Raw genomic sequence first — 17,638 nt, forward strand, 5'->3', positions numbered from 1 at the left:
ATACTGCGCCTAGGCAGTGTGCCGGCATGTGCACCAGCAAATCAACACTCAACTCCCATACAAAAATGTTGTGCGTTTTTATGAATTTCACCGTTAATCTAGTGTCCATCAATGTGTTAAAATAAGAATTTATAGACGTCACTAAAAACTACAATTACTAAAACTACAGGTACAGAGTATATAGGTAGTTATACTGGTGGTTATACCATGGTTATACCCTAATATATATTATGGTGCACAGCTGGCCCCACAGAGGAAAAAAACACTAAGCTGGCCCTGTCCAAGGACTTTGCTATATACAAAGTCCTTGGCCCTGTCACACATCTACAGACTAAGGCCACCCTGTATCTGCCTGTTTGTCTACCATGAAGATAGGAGACATAGATAGTCCCATTAATGCACCAGTGGGAATCGTGTAATATCCTCATTAAAATACATTCAGCAACCGCTACACGGGTTCGTTATCAATCAAAACTGTGCGTTCCACCAATCACAGCGCCGTATTTATGGCGAATCGCGGTTTATTGAAGTTTATCTACGACGAAAACGATCCCGTGTAGCGATGTGGACGGTAGTGGCTGGATGAGGAAAGCTGAGGACATTGTTATGTACCTACATATTCTTCGAAGACTAGTAGGCGAATTAGGGTTAGCGAATAATCATACATTGAAAACACATTATACTTATGATACAAAATTTATTCTTAACAATTTAATAACGTATAGATTAAACAATAGTTGTATTGTACCTGTTATTTATTGTCTAAATAATCCGTGAGATAATAAAAATATTGTACCTAGATATAAGTAAGAGTGAAATAGAATACATTACATAAAATTACATTGCTTATAGGTTCAGGATGTTCACAATTAACATCTATGGGTTATTTATTTAAATAGTGCTGGAAGTTTTCGTATCCCTGAAGGTTGCCAGAAACTGATACATAAATGTATAAATTAATAAAATTACTTATAAATATACTTAAATTCAATAAGTAGCCCAAAGTCACCTGTTGTGATAAACACTGTTTGGTATGTGCATAATTATTTAAAATGGCAACTATTATGTATAAGTAATATAGGTAAGTATAATACGTAAGATACACAACATAAAATTTGCGAATTTTCTAACAAATATTTAAGTATATGAATTTCCATAAGTCGTAAAACAACTTTTGTTCTATGATTTTTGGAAATACATTAAAATATTTATTAATTTCAACCATTGTAATCAGCTTAATAAGTGGCCACACACCTTTGCACCTTATCAAACTAATCCACTAATTCATCAAACGTGACGGCTTGTTAGTTTGACAAGGTACAAAAGTGCATAATAGCTTCTTATGAATCTGAGTGTAGGTACCTATTATTTACTTATTTACAGGCAGGATAGGTAGACACAGTAGATAGTATTACATAATAGTTATGGGCTTACACTAACCGTATTAAATAGATGAGCCACATTTACGTTTGAGCCCGAATCGTGGAATATTATACCTGTAATGAAAAAAAAAACAACTGAACAAAAAAACATAGATTTTACGTATTTATTACGTTACTGCAAAAAAACTCTAATCCACATCCTATTCCTATATCAACAAATAACCTCAAAAACAAGCTATACTTAAACTTAACAAAGATGCATAGGTACCTACTTAATGTACTTATTTGAAGAAATGTGTCTAGTATTAGTAGTCGACTGAATACTATCTCCATTCCTTACATAGAAATGCGTTTACATTACTTCTTGGAACTTTAATTTGCAGTGAAAATGTAACCGATAGTGGTCTGATGAGAAAGACCGAGGACAGAGTTCATTAACAATCAGCCATATCAATTCTGACGTAACTTGTAAGGATCTGACAACTGTTTCACAAATAAGCGATTGACTCATTATGGATTGCTAATGTTCAGTGGTGATATGGTAACCCCATAGCAGTTGGAGATAACACGAATGCAAAACTGACCTCTACTGCCAGTTCAGTCCTTGTGCAGGAACTTGTTGAAGGCTCCATAGGCGGACTCGAGGTCGAACAGCAGCTGCCGCACCTGCGCCTCCGACAGCTCGTCCGCCGCCGACATGGCGCCCAGCTTGTCCAGCCATTCTGCCACCTGGGACAAGAACATTAAGGTGTTAGGTTAGGATAGAATGGATTGTTCTATGCCAGGGTGTTAAGCACCTGGGTAATTCGAATGGAACTGTTATCCATTCACTTCACTTCAGGACTTTTTAATTTTGATTGTGACTGTGTTGGAATCCTAGAAACATGATTGATGATACAGTAGCTATAATTAGTAGCTAACTTTTTTATTGTTTGAATGAATTTATTGAAATTATTTAATTTATTTATTTTATGAAATTATTTGTGACTTTGATAAGGTACAAAACTGTATATTGTTAATCCAGGTATGTGTTGTGTGAAAGAGTAAAAAAACAAACATCCATGCTAAACTTCCGGGCTTATGATATGAGCCCCCGCTCCCACTATATTGTCTGTCCTCACGGTTTTTTTCGTGGGTTGTAGTGGCAGAACACAAATTATAATTATTAAACTGTTCACACTTGTCAAACCAATGAACTAAAATGCTCATCCGATAAAAATCGTCCCACACGATGTGGTGGGACCTGGGGGTTAGTAAAGTATGCATACCTTGATCTTCCCCTCGAAGTCGTCGGGCAGCATCTGCAGGCGGTCCATGGTGTCGCGCAGGTCGCGCAGCTCCGGCTGGATCATGTCCATCGCCTTGAACTCGAGGCGGAGCTTGTCCATCAGGGTTATGAATAACTGAGGAGGGAGAGAATGAGAAATAAATAAATTTGCTTTAATTTATGTGATGTGTTGTGTAGTAGGTACTGGGGAAATGTCATAGCCTTGAAGTTGAAGCGTAGCTTGTCCTTCAGGGTTATGAAAAACTGTGGAAGAAAGGGAAGGAAATAATCAGTGGGATAGTGACGCAACTTATACTTATACTGGGTATAGTATTTAATTATTATTATATGTTTTCTCTGATTCTTCTATCTCATGGGTGTAAGCCAAGTGAGGAGGACCTAGTTTTCTGATGAATGTGCAATTATATTATTATTAAAATTATTGTACATATACTTGTACATAGGCGAACTTAATGCTAAAAGCATTCTCTTCCAGTTAACTTTGGGTGTTGTGGAGAAAGTGATAGGTAGTGCGATAGACAGTGAGGAAAAAAAAGTTGACCTCTGATTTGATTGGGATGCTACTTACAGATACAATCTCTGCAATGTATTTGTTGGTGTTGCCTTTGTCATCCTTGATCAAGTTGGGTTTGTTCTCTCTTATCCTCTCCAAAGCAGCTGGGCAGTCCAGCTATAAGGTAATATTGATTAATTAATTTACATAACATTATCCAAAAGATCAGTAGAGTGATATACCTACCCTGTTATGGATGGTAGTGTTTTTTTTCAGTGTAGTAGTGATTTATCAAACTGCTACTTTAATGATATTCAAGTGCATATTCACCAATATAGTAGGATAGGATGAAATACGATGACTTTCTCTTCATAAATATAGGATGCCATGCAGGCATGTCTAGACACATATAAATTAATAAGTATTTTATATAAACAGTACAACAACCGTCCCTACTACTCATGCAAATTAACTGTGCTAAAGGCCAACAAGAACTAGGGGTCATGCCGGGGGGCATGACAAAGCTAGTAAATAAGACCTCTGATTTTTGTCAGTCAGGTGCACAGTTAATTTGCACAAGTAGTATGTCTAAAGCTTGCCACCACTCACTAGCCACCTCTCACTCACCCGGAACTTGCTAACAAACGCCTCCACATTAGGATACTCCTCGCCCTGCACCTGCTTGAAGGCGACTCTGCACTGCACGAGCAGGCGGCTGCACGCGGCCGTGTACTCCGGCGCCGGCACGCAGTCCCTCATGTACGCCTTCTCCAGGTGCTGAAGGGTGCAGACCACGGCGTACAGCTCTGCCATGTTGTCATGCCTGGAATGGTGTTTTTAATGGTGTCAGTTTGTTTGTGTGTATAGTTTGTGGTCTTGGGTGGCTTAGCAGGTATTCACGCATAATAGCCGATCTTAGAGGCTAAATACTCTTATAGCTTAGCTTGCCACAATAGGTGGCCTGTTGGTAAATGTTTGAAAAATACAGGTTATTTCAGCAATCTTGTATGGCTAACTAATTCGGTAAGAGCCCTTTGTTAAAGAGAAGAACAGAGGCAAGGATATACTTGAAACACCACACCCTATTACGCTAGTTTCATAATGTAAACAAAGGATTATGATAGATTGGTTGTTACATACTTTTCTCGTTCTCTAGCATTTCTGTACAGCTTTACTTCTTCGTACAGCTCGGGTCTGGTATCTAGAATAGATAATAGTTAGGATGTATAACAGGAGCGAACATTATGTGAAATAAAACATTGTAAATAGGTACTAAACTAAATTAAAATTAAATCTTACCTTGCATCATTGATAATATGTTATCTTAACAATATCTGACCACGCCTTCTCCTTCTACTTGTAGACCTATCTTTTTTTTAGGTTTACAATCCACAAAAACGTAGATTTTTAATACAAAATTGAGAAAATTCTTTTCTAATTAAATAAAGTGATTCACTCACAAAGCAAAACACAAAATTTTGACAATCGTATATTTCTTCTCTGTGATAATGCTGCGTTTCAAAATTGAATGTATAGCCACAGAGTACTATACATTCAATTGTATATGTTCTCTCGAATGTGTCAATGTCAAAGAGACATTTCAGTCAGACATTTGCCTCCGGCCTCCTCCTCCGGTATTTTCTGTTTGTGATTTGGTTTTTTGCATGTTTCTTGCCATTATTTGGTATATTTCAATTACAATTTAATGAAAACCATCGCATGAATAACCGAAGATTATCCCTTTCTACAAACAACATGGTGGCCTCTTCAAAAAACCGTAACAAAGGTATGTTTTTGAAATGTTATCTCCGTCAATACACAACAATATGCTACACATTCTAAACATGTATTTATTTATTTCCAGTGTTATCGTGCTCAACTCCAGAACACGAGGCTGAGTCTCCGTCTAGAGACAGTGATTCGTTGTGTGACTCGGAAGCGGCGAGCCCCGTGCCGTTCCTGTGCACACAGGATGGTGTAGAAGGAGAGACCGACGTCGTGTGGAACTACTACACGCCGCGAGCCGACCACACCGCCACCTCGCGCTTAAAAAACACCACCCCACTCAGCAGAAAAGCTAAAAAGTATAAAAAGACCATAATTGAAAAACCACAGCCAAGAAGAAGAGTTTTGAGATCAACACAAAAGAAAACAGAATTATTTCAGGACCTAATAGAGCTTAATCAAAATTTACATAAATTCAAAGACCTCCGGTCAGCTGTGAAATGTGAAAATACAACAGAAAGACAGCAATCTGGCAGTGAAGATGATATATTTAATTGTTCACCCGATTGTTCACCTAAAAGTGGTTTGAAAACAAATAGTAGCAGATGTTTGAGGAAGAACCTTCTGAGCTCCAAGTTCAATAAACCTGACCCGGACACTGCCCTAGAGTCTGATGACTCAATGAATGAATGTCTAATCAAAGCAAGTCAAATAGTAGAAGAGAATATCTTGCCACACTTAGTATTTCCAAAACAGTCTCATAAAAATGATTTTCATGACTCAATGGATAGTCTTTTAAATAATATCAAATTGGATTCACCACTTCTGAGCAAATCTAAAAAGTTTGAATCTCCATGTTTGAAGAATGATTCTTTTGATAGTTTTGTAGGTAATTTAAATGACAGTGCTTTAGAGAGATTGACACAGATGCCGGTGAAGAATGTGACCCCGGTGCGGCCGGACAGGTCAAGCAACTCTAACAGCACCACAAATTGGACTTTGAAAGAGGTGAAAGTGTATGAAAGTCCATCCAATACCTCATTAGCTCGGCACAGTTCAATGCCAGAATCTCCTTCCGTCACAGATGCAACTAAACCTTCAACTAGTGGTGTAATTTTTGGCCGATATAATTCTTTGCCAACTGCAGATAATAATCCAGGTACTGTATAGACATTTTCACTACACAACTAAGGCTTTTTGTTAGTCTTTTTCAACACATATTTTATATAATTTTATAATATTTCCAGATCCTGGGGATTCACCAATACGATGTACGCCGGATGAAATAAGGAAAAAACATCTGCAAGCACGAGAGAAACTCATGGCTAAGAGACTCCTGCCCTTCACCTGTAGCCAGCAGTCTGTGAACTCCACACAGGATGTTCCAACTTCAGTGTCGGCTCCAAAGAAACCCTGCTTTCAACCCAAGGTTGCCCGACCAGTAAGTTCTATAGTCAGTGAAGTGAAACCTACGCAACAAACTGCAAATAGTAATCAAGTAGATCTGAAAAAGTTAATTGAGAAGAAAAGACAGGAAGCCTTGATGAAGTTAAGAAGGAAACAAACAAGAGAAAAGTGAGTCTATGTGTTGTGTTTTTCACAGCAAAAGCCTGTCTAATGAACCATGTGTGCCTTTACATAAATATTATAACGAATTTACTCAAAATATTATGATTTCAGATGTTTTATATTCGATTTTTTGTTGTTGTAAATTCTGTGCAGTACTTATTATAATTTGGTAAGCTCGTGAATAAGTTCCTTTTACATAGTTAAGGTTTGTTATTTCTAAGTTAAAGTAAGCATGTGAAAATATTATGTTAAACTTCAAACGTTCTTTCATGACCATCAGAACCACGGCATTGTCATTTTATTTATAATCATGTTTTGTTTTAAAACTTTATGTTAGCCCCATCTTGTGATTGAACCATAATATTGTATGGATTGGACTGTGCCAGTGTGTAGGTATAGTACTAATCATAATATTATCAATAAATTATACTCAATACTTCTATCCAAGAAGAGTTACTTTTTCCCAAATGGTGCTTGTTTCCTCACATACCTACTAAGTTACACGAGTGCCGTGGTGCCGTGTAATGCCTGGAGCCACCCTGGAGCATACAGCATCTCCATATATTCAGAAACAACTTTTCGGCAAATTTTACGTGGCGCAAGGGCGTGATAGGTAGGCTATATTGTGTTCCGAACGTTTTATTAGAAATCCTCAGAACAATAACGGAAATCCTAACGAGAGACCACACCAACTCTTGAGCAACTCCTATTCAGTAAACAAGAATGCTGCAGAAACCATAAAAATAAATCATTAATTTCACGATTATAGCAGAATACACACTAGGGTGTAATGTAACAGAACCGCCGGGGTCTAATATTCGTTATTTTCCCAGCACTATATTCATTCATCTCGTTGATTTTGAAACGCACCCGAAAAAAAATGACGTCATTTCAATATGGCGACGAGCGGATGACGCGCGCGCTCCCCCTGCCGCCCGCTTCCAGTTTTTTCGGGCTTCGGCAACTGCCATTCGTCTCGTATGATTTCACTTTGCAATGAATGAAAACGGTGGTGGATAGTCCCGAAATCGAACAATTCTGATTAGAACTGCAAGCGACAGGACCCTATTTACAGGGATTTGTGTTTAGTGTTTCAAGAAAGGTGGATTCGTGGTGTAAGTGCATTATTTACCAGTTCCCCCTTTTGATTGTGAAACTACAGTGTTTACGTGCTGAAAACACCGTGTTGAGTGAGTCCTGCTGCTCCTCGGGTCTATTATCCGCCGTTAATGTGGTCTTGTTGATCAACAGGTCAGTAAATATACAATACTTTACAAATTACATCCGTTTAATGCGTAGTATTCGGTTCCACAAGTTAAGTTTTACCCATGTTTTACCATAGCAAATTCTTCTAAAAGTTGTAAACTAGTAACTATAACTCATATACACGTAAGCAGCACTTATTATTAACAGGTTTACATTAAATTTGATAGTTTTAGCAAGTTCTTATTGGTAGTTTGTTGGTGGAGACAAAGTTAGGGCGCGGCAGTCTCGGCCTACATTCTGTGATAAGTAGTTGCCTCGTCCACGGGTAGCCGCGAGCGGCGCCGGCACAGGTGCCCAGCTCTCGGAGGCACGTACATGCGATCATTTACGACTTTTACGACCGTTTTATGTCACGAAGTTGCTAAGTTACCTCTAAAGGGATTCCTATGACCCAAATTTGACTATTAACTTGGTTTAACTGCTTACAACTGTCTGCAGTTTAACCAAATGTTTGGGTTGGATGTCCGGTTTCAGGTTATATTGTGAGTCTTGCATAATGCCTCTTTATTATTATTAAAAAAAACAGATCTCTAGATGAATATTTAATGCATGATCTTTTATGGGAACCTGACTATTCACATTTAACTCACTTCTACAGTGTTGTAATCCAATAATTCCATAATATTTTATTTATTATCATATTCTCTGTAAAAGAAGATCCTATGTGATGGTATTCACTTCAAATGGGTGCTGCCCAGCAACAGGAGTTCAAAAGGAGCAATGAATTGTTGAATTGAATTAACTCAATGATATCAGCCTACTATCGAGATGATGTCATCCCTATTGTAGCAGTAGTTATGGGGTCTAGGTCACAATGATAATGTTGACGATACCTATTTGGTGTATGATTGATGAGGACTGTGTCACCTGAATGGTATAATGAAGACCATTAGCTACCTAAGTGTAGATCTGTTTAAGGAACAAGGCATTTTCATTGGGTTTTGTGTTTCATTTTCTACATCCCATGGGCTAAAGAAGCTGTTCAGGTGGTTTCCCCTTACAGAGAGGCTAAAGATATTGTACCTATATTTAATTAAAAGAGATTTCATTTTATAAACAGAAAAATAATGTAAGGGTATATTATTATTTCAACACTTCCTTTTAGCCTTCCCATTACCAATGCTCTGATTGGCTCGGAGTTATATAGAGAACATTCACTATATCTCACTAATGGGTTGTCTGTTTGTTTGGTTTACAAATGCAAGAGTTCTTGTTTAAAAAAATACCACTAGTCGAACTGAAAATATTTGTGTAATGACTTGGTAATCTGTTTGCTGAATTTTTATCACTTACAATTTTACTTCTAGTTATAAAATAGGTTCTGTTACTCTAGGATAAAAGTACCAAGTTGTGTTAAAGTAACATAATCCTTTATTTTACTGGCTCAACATTGTGTTTAGGTACTCCATCATCAAAAACTGTTTTTGTCAACAAAAAATTACTAAAATCATAATATTACTATGAAATAATCTCAACTCCTTTAATCTCCTCATAAAACATTTGTAACTTCCCACCATTAAACTAAAACCTGTTAAATAGATGAGGTCACCAGGATGCTGTCAGTCAAGGAGCCTCTAGTAAGACTGTAGTAAGGAGATGGCACAAGTAAAATAGTTTATTGCCTCTATAAAATTTAATTTAAGAGCATTTAGGAAGAGCATACTTGTAAGTCTCATAACTCAAAGCTACACTTTGTATTGCAGAATCTTATGAATGCTGTATGGAGGTATGCTTGGTCTATGACCAGTGACATGCTGTGTCTACTGAACTGGTAAAAATAATAATTAATACTTATCTCCAGACATGTGTATAGAAACTTTGGAAGTGGAAAACCTGTTTATTTTGTTTATTTATTTATTCTTTATTGCACAATATACAAAAGTAATTATGTACAATCAGGTGGACTTAATGCTAAAAGCATTTTCTACCAGTAAACCTGCAGGAGGTACAGGGAGTAAATTGTATGGGTGTGCAAAAAAAAAACTAGTTTAGTTATCTTAACACATGGTGTTCTTATGCCCTTGAAGAAACCAATACTATTTCTGAGGCTGGTTTCTACCTTACACAATCATATTACTATCTATACAGAGAAGTGGAGGAAATCTCAATTATCTTGAGAGGACCGCTTCATACTCTCAACTCCAGAGTCCAGACAGTTTATGATCTTAGTCATTATTCAAATTGTTATTAAATTAAAGAGGCAATTATTTGCAGTTAATTTTATTATCTTCATGATGATGTCACTCAGTTGGGCATTTGTGGTAGTTGGTTGGGTCAGAGTTATTTTAAATAGATTGTCTTACAATATGTATCTTGCTGATATGGTGCGGTATCTGTAACTGAAGAAATAAATGGTTGCAAATGCTTGAAATATATGTTACAATTAAATATATTTTATGGTGTAATATAGGTTCAAACTGACCCCACTGAAAAGTGCAAGACAGAAATATTTAAATTGCAAACATTGCAATTTTGTAATGTTATGTTTAGGTAAATAAAGTTTCAACAACAGTGACTCATACTCAGTTTTATCTAAAACCTTGGTTTGTACTATATGTGCATTGTAAATAATAGACTTTATTAGTAAAATTATATTTTGATAAGAAATTGACACGGGCTACTTAGCCTATAGCATGAGCCAGTATAAATTTTCACAACCTGTTTTGTAACTGCTCCAACTTATCATTATTTATCTGTTCTAAATCTAAAAACTAAGCACATAAATAAACAAGCGGTAATGTCCCCTGCATTTCCGTCGTAACTGCCGAAAGTCTTATCTGTCTGACACAGATCGTAGATCTACGGCAGTAACAGTATCAACATACATACGACTGATATGGAGCAGGTTTTGTGTACAAACAAGCCGTGCTGTTTTATTCTACTGGCGATGGAAGTGTCAGCAGATAACATTTACCGTTACCAAACGCGAGTACTGTGGTTTGAAACTACGTATAGCTGTATGTAGGTATGTATTTACAATGTACTACATATTCAATGGAAAAATGAATGAATACAGGCTTTAATATGAGTCCATAATGCCAATCGCGTCCTTTTGTACTGTCATGTGTTAGAAAAGTAAATATCAGACAAGTCCTTAGTGAATTTTAAGTGCCGCTACTACAAATTCTTCGATCACCGCAATGAATAAGTCATAGCGTGGCATAGCTGTGTTTGTAGAGGCAATAACTTCACTTGACCTTAGCCTAATATTGTAAAGTGTGTTGAACAATATACCTACTGATAACGTGATAAGAAAGATTACACTGATTGATGCTATGTTTTTGTGGTGCAATTTCGGCGATAGCAGAGAATCTAGAACATCTTAATTTACCCCATACACTATGTATATTTTTGGCAAAACCTAAATTGTAAACCCCTATTTGAGTATTTCTTAAAAAAAAACCAAAAAAAAATATTTTTTTAAAACTTTATTTTTATTTTTTTTTATTAATCCATGTTCGACATGGATGTGACATGTTAAAAAATGTCACGACCATGGCCTCAGAAAACTATGGCTGTGACTGCCATGGTTGTGACATTTTCGCACCGTGCCTGACATTATTTTAAAATTCGTCATTATTTTTGCAATTTGTTACTTTTATCTGTAAGTACATTGTTTAAGTTATAAATTACGAAAAACAAACTGACAATACAGTTGAGCTTACCTTATATAACTTGAACACGGTCTGGACAGGTTCAGAGTGTTAATTTATAAAATAAAACATAAAAAATATTATTTATTTACACTCCACCATTCATGCCGGCCAAGAAAGGGTAGGTCATACAGTGTTGATATAGCAGAAAAATATATACTTATATCAGATACGTGTCGCAAACTTCTACCCTTTTTTCAAGTGTAAATATTTCGAGCCACGGCTGTGACAAAAAAACATCAGACAAACTTTACGAAAGGTTTTGGTTTAAACTTACTTAGCTAAACAACATGAAATATATGTATTGTGATAAGTTAATTGCATATAAAATGATTATATAATGATTTTTTGTCTGAAAAAGCACCAATTAATTCCAGAAAAATATTTTGTTGAGTAATTCGGTGAGCGGACATCGCACGGCTGTGACATTTTGGGGGGGATATTGATATCTATAAATACAAGGCTTATGTATTTTAATGCATAATTAACTTGCCTGTATGATGAAAAATATGATTTAATTTTTTAATTCATACCTAACAACTATGAGTGCTTCCAGCTAGCCGATTCTTACGTAAGACAGTATTTTTCATAAGAATAAGAAATACCCATTTATGTGTTAGTAAATACGCTAACAGCAAAAAAGGCGCAAACATACACAGAATGCGGTGGCCAATTCAGTGCTGCGTCGCGTCTCGCCTTGACCCGTTCATCTCCGGTTTTGTGTCACGCTGCACTGCGACCGGCGTGGAGTGTGAGATGCACACACTTTCCACGGAACTACACTAGCGAGCAATGAAAAAGTTCCACTTGCAAAATAATGACACGGATTGACCCGAAATTTAAAACACTTTTAGAATTTGATCAAAACATTTACAATAAACATTCATCATCCATCGCAAGAGTGTGTTTGTATCTTCTGGAGAGAGGCAGATGGAAGTCAGCCTACTCAGTGGATTTATAGTAGTTATTTTGGGTTGCTAACAGTGGACCCGGACCCCAAAATCCGCAACATCAAATCAGCAACTCAGCCATTTCTCCTCAAGCCTGACTTGCTGGAAGAATGTCGTCTAGTTATCACGTTTCCCTGCGCGCAACCGTCCGGTGGTGCCGTTAGTTGATTATGCGGCGGCGACAAGCCGTCACAGGAGGGTTACTCTATACTGACGAAAAACCTGTCGTGTAATCAGCACGTATAATACAACGAGAGAGTCGTGTCTCGCGCAGCGGCGCTCCGAAGCTTAGCTTTTCGTCATGTAGAGTGACCCCCCTTGGCCGGTCTCGCCAGGCCCCGTATTAGGAAGAGCACCGCCAGATGGCGATTGGTTTAAGGCTACAGGATACGTCTATCACGATGGCTTATCGGCGCTAAAATGTTGCTTGTGCAGCAATTGTGTTGCTTTATGGTAGTACGGCCGTTCGGCTCAAAATAAGCGGGAGACTTGACTGTTGTTGCTGTACGGCACTCTACCCTTGGTAAAAATCCGTAGAGAAGCAGCTAGGTCCCCAGAAATTCAGTCAGTATTTTATCAATGTTGCAATTCTCTACCCTAGGTACTAGGCCGCACAAGGCCAGCGTGGTAGACTAGGCCTAAAACCCTTCTATCATTGGAAGGAGACGTGATCCAGCAGTGGGGACGTGATGGGTCGTGATGATATTACAATTCTCTGAAAGACGCCATTTCCGCAGCCTTAATCAGTAATTGAAGACGAAGGATCCTCCGCACACTGTAAGCAAACAAAGCAATCCTGCTGGCGAAACTAAATCATAGTTACCATGAATGAAGCGTGTACAATTTGGTCCTCCCACGCGGCGTGGGCGCCAATCTAGCCTGATGGCCCAATATTATACCTTAGGCTTGATTGCTTCCGTCTAAAGGGTGTATTCGCTGTAAACAACTGCTATTTTTGACTCGCATCTCGTGATTGCAACTCATTGCATGGTATACTGTGTTACAAATTACTTTTAATACACGGCTGATAAAACGAAGTAAGTATACCGAAATAAATGTCACAACATCAATGATATGTCTAGTCATACAGTTAATTTTATAAATTAGTATATTCCTCTAAATAAACATGATATCACGTAAATACAATGTCAATGGTATATGACCCTGGTTCCGGTCATCGATAGTCATCATCTACCGATGACTCGAGACAGTCGACACCGTCTTCAGTCATCGAGTCATCATTACTTTTTGTATTCAGTTATCATGATTGACCTCACTTGGTTCGTTATCGTTCAGATAACTGAAATAAATGCTTTATGTAAAAATAAAAATAAACATTATTGTCTAGCACTTTAAATTATAAAGTAGAGCTTCATGTTATTCTGTTCTCAATAAATCATATTTATCACGGGGCATTGACCTTAGATTATCGAGAAAAAAACCAAGTATTCGTAATTATCTTTCCCGTTTCTCTGGCTAACAAGCATTCACATCGAATCCTGTCCTAGCCAAGACCTGTAGTTCTAGTTATTAAGTTTTAATCACTGTAACAGAGCATTAGATAGGTTCGTTTGAAAACATTCCTATCAGACTGCGATAGCGTATCTTTCAAGTGTTTATTATTAAAATACTGTGTATACCGACATCGGCCAAATTTTTGCAGCGTGCTCAGAGCTCTTACGTAAAAATCCTTCATTGGACAATGGACATGTGACTTGGGTAGCAAGAGCCTTCTACTAGATATACCATAATCTGACCACATTAGCATCTCAGCGTAGTAAGGAGAATTCAGAAGAACGAATCCAAACTAAGAATCCGGATTCGTTAACACGTTCCTAACCCATGCAACGAGCAAGCAATACATATATCCGTGTATTCTGCCATTCATCTTTCAATGGTGCGACATAATGGAACTTCTAACTGGCTCCCTCATGTGATGCGCAACTACGATAAAACTTTCCACAATACCACAGAGTACACTTTTATCCGTATTTGGAGTTACGGTGGCCGTGCTCGGCGTCCAGTGATTATCGGCTGCAGACGGCCGGAACCGGTTCCAAAAGCTGTATCTTTAAACGTTGCGATGATATCACCTAAGCGTCTAATGCAACGCGAAAAAGGTCTGGTGATATTGATGGAATTACGAGGTTGTTTGGCACTGTTATGGGTGGTAGAGCATCATGAAAGAGCTTTGGTTGAGTCTCCAAAAAATGCGGAACAGATGGGTGAAATCAAGCGGAACAAAAAAGATGAACCGATGAGGATAAATTCAATTCTTAAAACAAGCACTTGGTAAAAAGTTTAAATACCTCAAGTTAAGACGAGAAAAAGACAGTGGAATGCCCCATAACATGAAATGGAAGTTGCCGAAAGTTTTATTTATAAAAACCTTAACAAACGTTTAAACCTTCTGATTCGCCCAAAATAATTTAAAATCATTGCCCTGCCGCTGACGTGCCGGACAGGCGAAAAAAAATTATGATATTGTGTCAGAATAGAGGCGTGCGCAAGTCGTCCTAAAAATTCTTCACGTCTTTAAAAATGCTAATAAAATAGGGCTCATAATAGTTCGTCAAACGAGCATATTTTGTATTCGCGGTGGACCCACCCGACCGGTCCGCGTGCGTGTCCCGTATTTTTAGTGCGCTGATGTCACCAACGGCTACACACGGACAAACCAACCATAGACATTGTACATTTTGCAGCACTGAACACTACGTAGTTGTAGTGCCTTCTAATACGGCTGGGTTATAGTCATGGTAGAGTAGCTTTGAATTTGAAAACCGTTGGAACTTCGGAACGATTTGATTGTTGGTGTATACTTGTACTGTTGAGGTATAGTTTGCTACATTAAATATGTTTATTGCTGGGAAAAACTATCGAAAATTTATCGACGATCCCATTAAGGCGCTTTGAATAGATTAATGGGTACTTTCCTCACCCTCCTTCCGATTAAAGCAATGCAATTCAGCTAGGAAGCGTGGCGTTCTGAAATGCATACTCTACACACTCAAAACTCATCCTTACCACTATGTCACAGGACCGCTTTCGTTACAATAAGTGTTATTATTCGTGTAACAAAGTTAGTAACGAGATGAGGATGTAATAGCGGAGGCCTCGCAGGTCAACAATCGATTACCGATACGCGTCTATGTGGATGACTCACCGATAATAAGGCTCTAACGACTTTATTACAGCTTTCTGCTGGAGCTATTAGGCGATTGCAATTTTCCTTTGTTTTCGTCCGTGAGTATGTTGAGTCGGCAACTCGGCATCGACGTCAGCTTTTGGTTGTTAAATGGCAGAAGGAAATGATTTTATTACGAGTATAATACACGGAGTTGTTCATCTAACTACTATCGTCGAATCGGCATTTTCCCTACCTTGAAGCTTCACGCATTTTTACTAAGCACACTCTACGAGTTGCGTAAATGTGCACGCCATTTTGTATTGAAATCGGGCGAGCCTAGATTTCCCGTAACAATTGTATGTACATTCCTTGAAGGGCAAGCAAGGATGCAGATATACGGGATGCAGATATGGGGGTGTGGTACATATGTAAATGTATAATTGTATATAGGTATGTCTCAGATTGTAGAGCGGACGATAACAAAACTCACAATGTGAAGTTCACAACATAGGCCGTAGAGGATGACGAATCAAGTGAAGTCACGTCTTTTAAAAGGCGTTAAAATCACGATGACTGCACTGAGCACGTTCTCTAACGACCTATCATTGTGATACTTTTGTTATGAGATGAGGCTCATAACATAAAAGGCTGCGCAAATGTCTTTGCCTTCTCAGACTAGGCCATATAATAGTTTTCTTGGCTCTTTTTGTTGTTCCTGCGATCTGTATAAAGTCCCTGACACAAAGTAGTATGTAAAATTGTCGGCAAAATAAAATGTTTAAGATACCGTATGGTCATTTTTTATGGGAACCGAAAGGGAAGGATATTACGAACTAAAATAAATGATGAAGTCATTCTTTATTAATGCCAGTTGGCATGCTGTCTATTTATGTCGCTGCTCCATTTATGAAGCTAGTCTTTTACAAGCTCGGAATGTAATATAAGAACAGCATCTCGACGACGCCTCGGAGTTTCGCAAATGTTGGAACTGGCTCGAGCAATGACGCTGAATTGTCTGGTCGACTTTCTCTTAAACATGATTTAGTGCTTCTTTACAGGCCACTTTATACCCTCTTCTATTCTTGGAACTATAACTGGGATCATCCGTTATTCTGTGAAGTCGATACTAGTATTCAAATAACCCCTGAGATTAGCTTAGATCAAACTGTGGCAACAATCTATTTCTGCCACATTATTTAGAAAACCACCCGCGAACAAATTATTATTATTTACACACGTTACGTTCTAATTTGAAAGATACTATAACGTCGATTGCGTCACATTTATCAATAGCACCTCTATGCTCAGGAATTCCGTACATTTAAACATTTGTACTATCATAGAGTGTATTTATAGGTGGATTGTTCGGCGGCCTGGGCTGGCTGATTTGTGAGGAATGCGCGACTGGTCCGTTTGATGTGGATCCACATCTGGTGGCCCAAGAGTCCGATGGTCGATATGCCGGTATCGGCTCATGATTGCAAGTGATTGTAATGGTCGGGGCTGTTGGTGATTCATGCCAAACCGATATCGATATGCGTTGGTGTATTTTGGTAATTGCTAATAATATACTAAGGAAACGTTTGTGTTTTTTAAGTTTTTATGTTATAAAAACAAGAAACTAAGCTTGTTGTTTTGGAGTCTATCAAAAATGTACAAATGTATGTACATACTTACCGATCCTGGTTTGGGCCAAGTTTTCCCTCTCAATAGATTGCATATCAACATGATTTCTGGTAATGATGCTCCAACTGGCTGGCACGGATGTCGCGGGGCGTGTAGGAATGGTGGACTGATTAGTATGCGTGCACAATGATGGAAGGGCTTGCACGTCACGTCACAAAAGGGCCTATTGATGTGTTATGGTATGTCATGCTCGTAGCTTTTCCAATATTTTAATTCGCTGTCTGAATTTTACGCGCTCTTCTATCCTTCGTAGTAGATTAATTTCAGACAATTTCGGTTTGGCATGAAGGTCCTTTCCGCATTATATTTATTTATTTCTTTATTGCACAAATATTATTAATAAATGTACAAAAGGAGGGCTTAATGCTAAAAGCATTTTCTACCAGCCAACCTACAGGAGGTACAGGAAGGTTATAGGTGGTGTTATCAATCGTTGGTCTGTCTGTGAATGATGATGGTGCAAAATAGAGTGAGTGTAAGGATAATCTTTGTACAA

At 38.1% G+C, this 17,638-nt stretch overlaps 3 protein-coding genes across 4 annotated transcripts in view; 2 read left to right on the forward strand and 1 right to left on the reverse strand.

Moving 5' to 3' along the window:
• Window positions 1-680: 680 nt before the first annotated feature.
• On the reverse strand, window positions 681-4,639 carry LOC105382476 (vacuolar protein sorting-associated protein 28 homolog). 2 transcript variants are annotated; one of them, XM_038109880.2, is made up of 7 exons: window positions 4,463-4,639; window positions 4,304-4,364; window positions 3,791-3,986; window positions 3,239-3,340; window positions 2,651-2,785; window positions 1,972-2,111; window positions 681-1,498 (listed from the first exon to the last, which is right to left on the reverse strand). In XM_038109880.2, exons 1-6 carry the CDS (start codon window positions 4,470-4,472, stop codon window positions 1,980-1,982), a joined length of 636 nt encoding a protein of 211 aa, XP_037965808.1. In that variant the 5' UTR covers window positions 4,473-4,639; the 3' UTR covers window positions 681-1,498; window positions 1,972-1,979. The 2 variants fall into 2 exon arrangements, with proteins under 2 accessions (XP_037965808.1, XP_011550673.1); XM_011552371.3 differs by having other exon boundaries at window positions 681-1,496; window positions 1,967-2,111; window positions 4,463-4,637.
• A 116-nt stretch (window positions 4,640-4,755) lies between these two features.
• LOC105382486 lies at window positions 4,756-6,899 on the forward strand. The gene is made up of 3 exons (XM_011552382.3): window positions 4,756-4,949; window positions 5,028-6,047; window positions 6,136-6,899. The coding sequence occupies exons 1-3, from the start codon at window positions 4,883-4,885 to the stop codon at window positions 6,465-6,467; spliced, it is 1,419 nt and encodes a 472-aa protein (XP_011550684.3). The 5' UTR covers window positions 4,756-4,882; the 3' UTR covers window positions 6,468-6,899.
• A 450-nt stretch (window positions 6,900-7,349) lies between these two features.
• LOC105381589 (protein 4.1 homolog) overlaps window positions 7,350-17,638 on the forward strand; it is a 60,081-nt gene continuing 49,792 nt past the window's right edge. Inside the window, exon 1 of the mRNA XM_048628358.1 lies at window positions 7,350-7,708. The gene's annotated coding sequence lies outside the window, so the exon portion shown is untranslated. The remainder of the gene's footprint in view (window positions 7,709-17,638) is intronic.

This window comes from Plutella xylostella, chromosome 20 (genome assembly GCF_932276165.1).
Source record: "Plutella xylostella chromosome 20, ilPluXylo3.1, whole genome shotgun sequence".
Taxonomy (NCBI): Eukaryota; Metazoa; Arthropoda; class Insecta; order Lepidoptera; family Plutellidae; genus Plutella; species Plutella xylostella.

Bases quoted from the DNA above. Each gene is read 5' to 3' on its own strand.
- LOC105382476 (XM_038109880.2), bottom strand. The intron at 3,987-4,303 runs GTATGTAACAAC...ACACCATTCCAG, and splicing joins AATGCTAGAGAACGAGAAAA to GCATGACAACATGGCAGAGC. The intron at 3,341-3,790 runs GTGAGTGAGAGG...ATTACCTTATAG, and splicing joins CGTTTGTTAGCAAGTTCCGG to CTGGACTGCCCAGCTGCTTT.
- LOC105382486 (XM_011552382.3), top strand. From the start codon at position 4,883: ATGAATAACCGAAGATTATCCCTTTCTACAAACAACATGGTGGCCTCT. The intron at 4,950-5,027 runs GTATGTTTTTGA...ATTTATTTCCAG, and splicing joins TTCAAAAAACCGTAACAAAG to TGTTATCGTGCTCAACTCCA. The intron at 6,048-6,135 runs GTACTGTATAGA...TAATATTTCCAG, and splicing joins AACTGCAGATAATAATCCAG to ATCCTGGGGATTCACCAATA.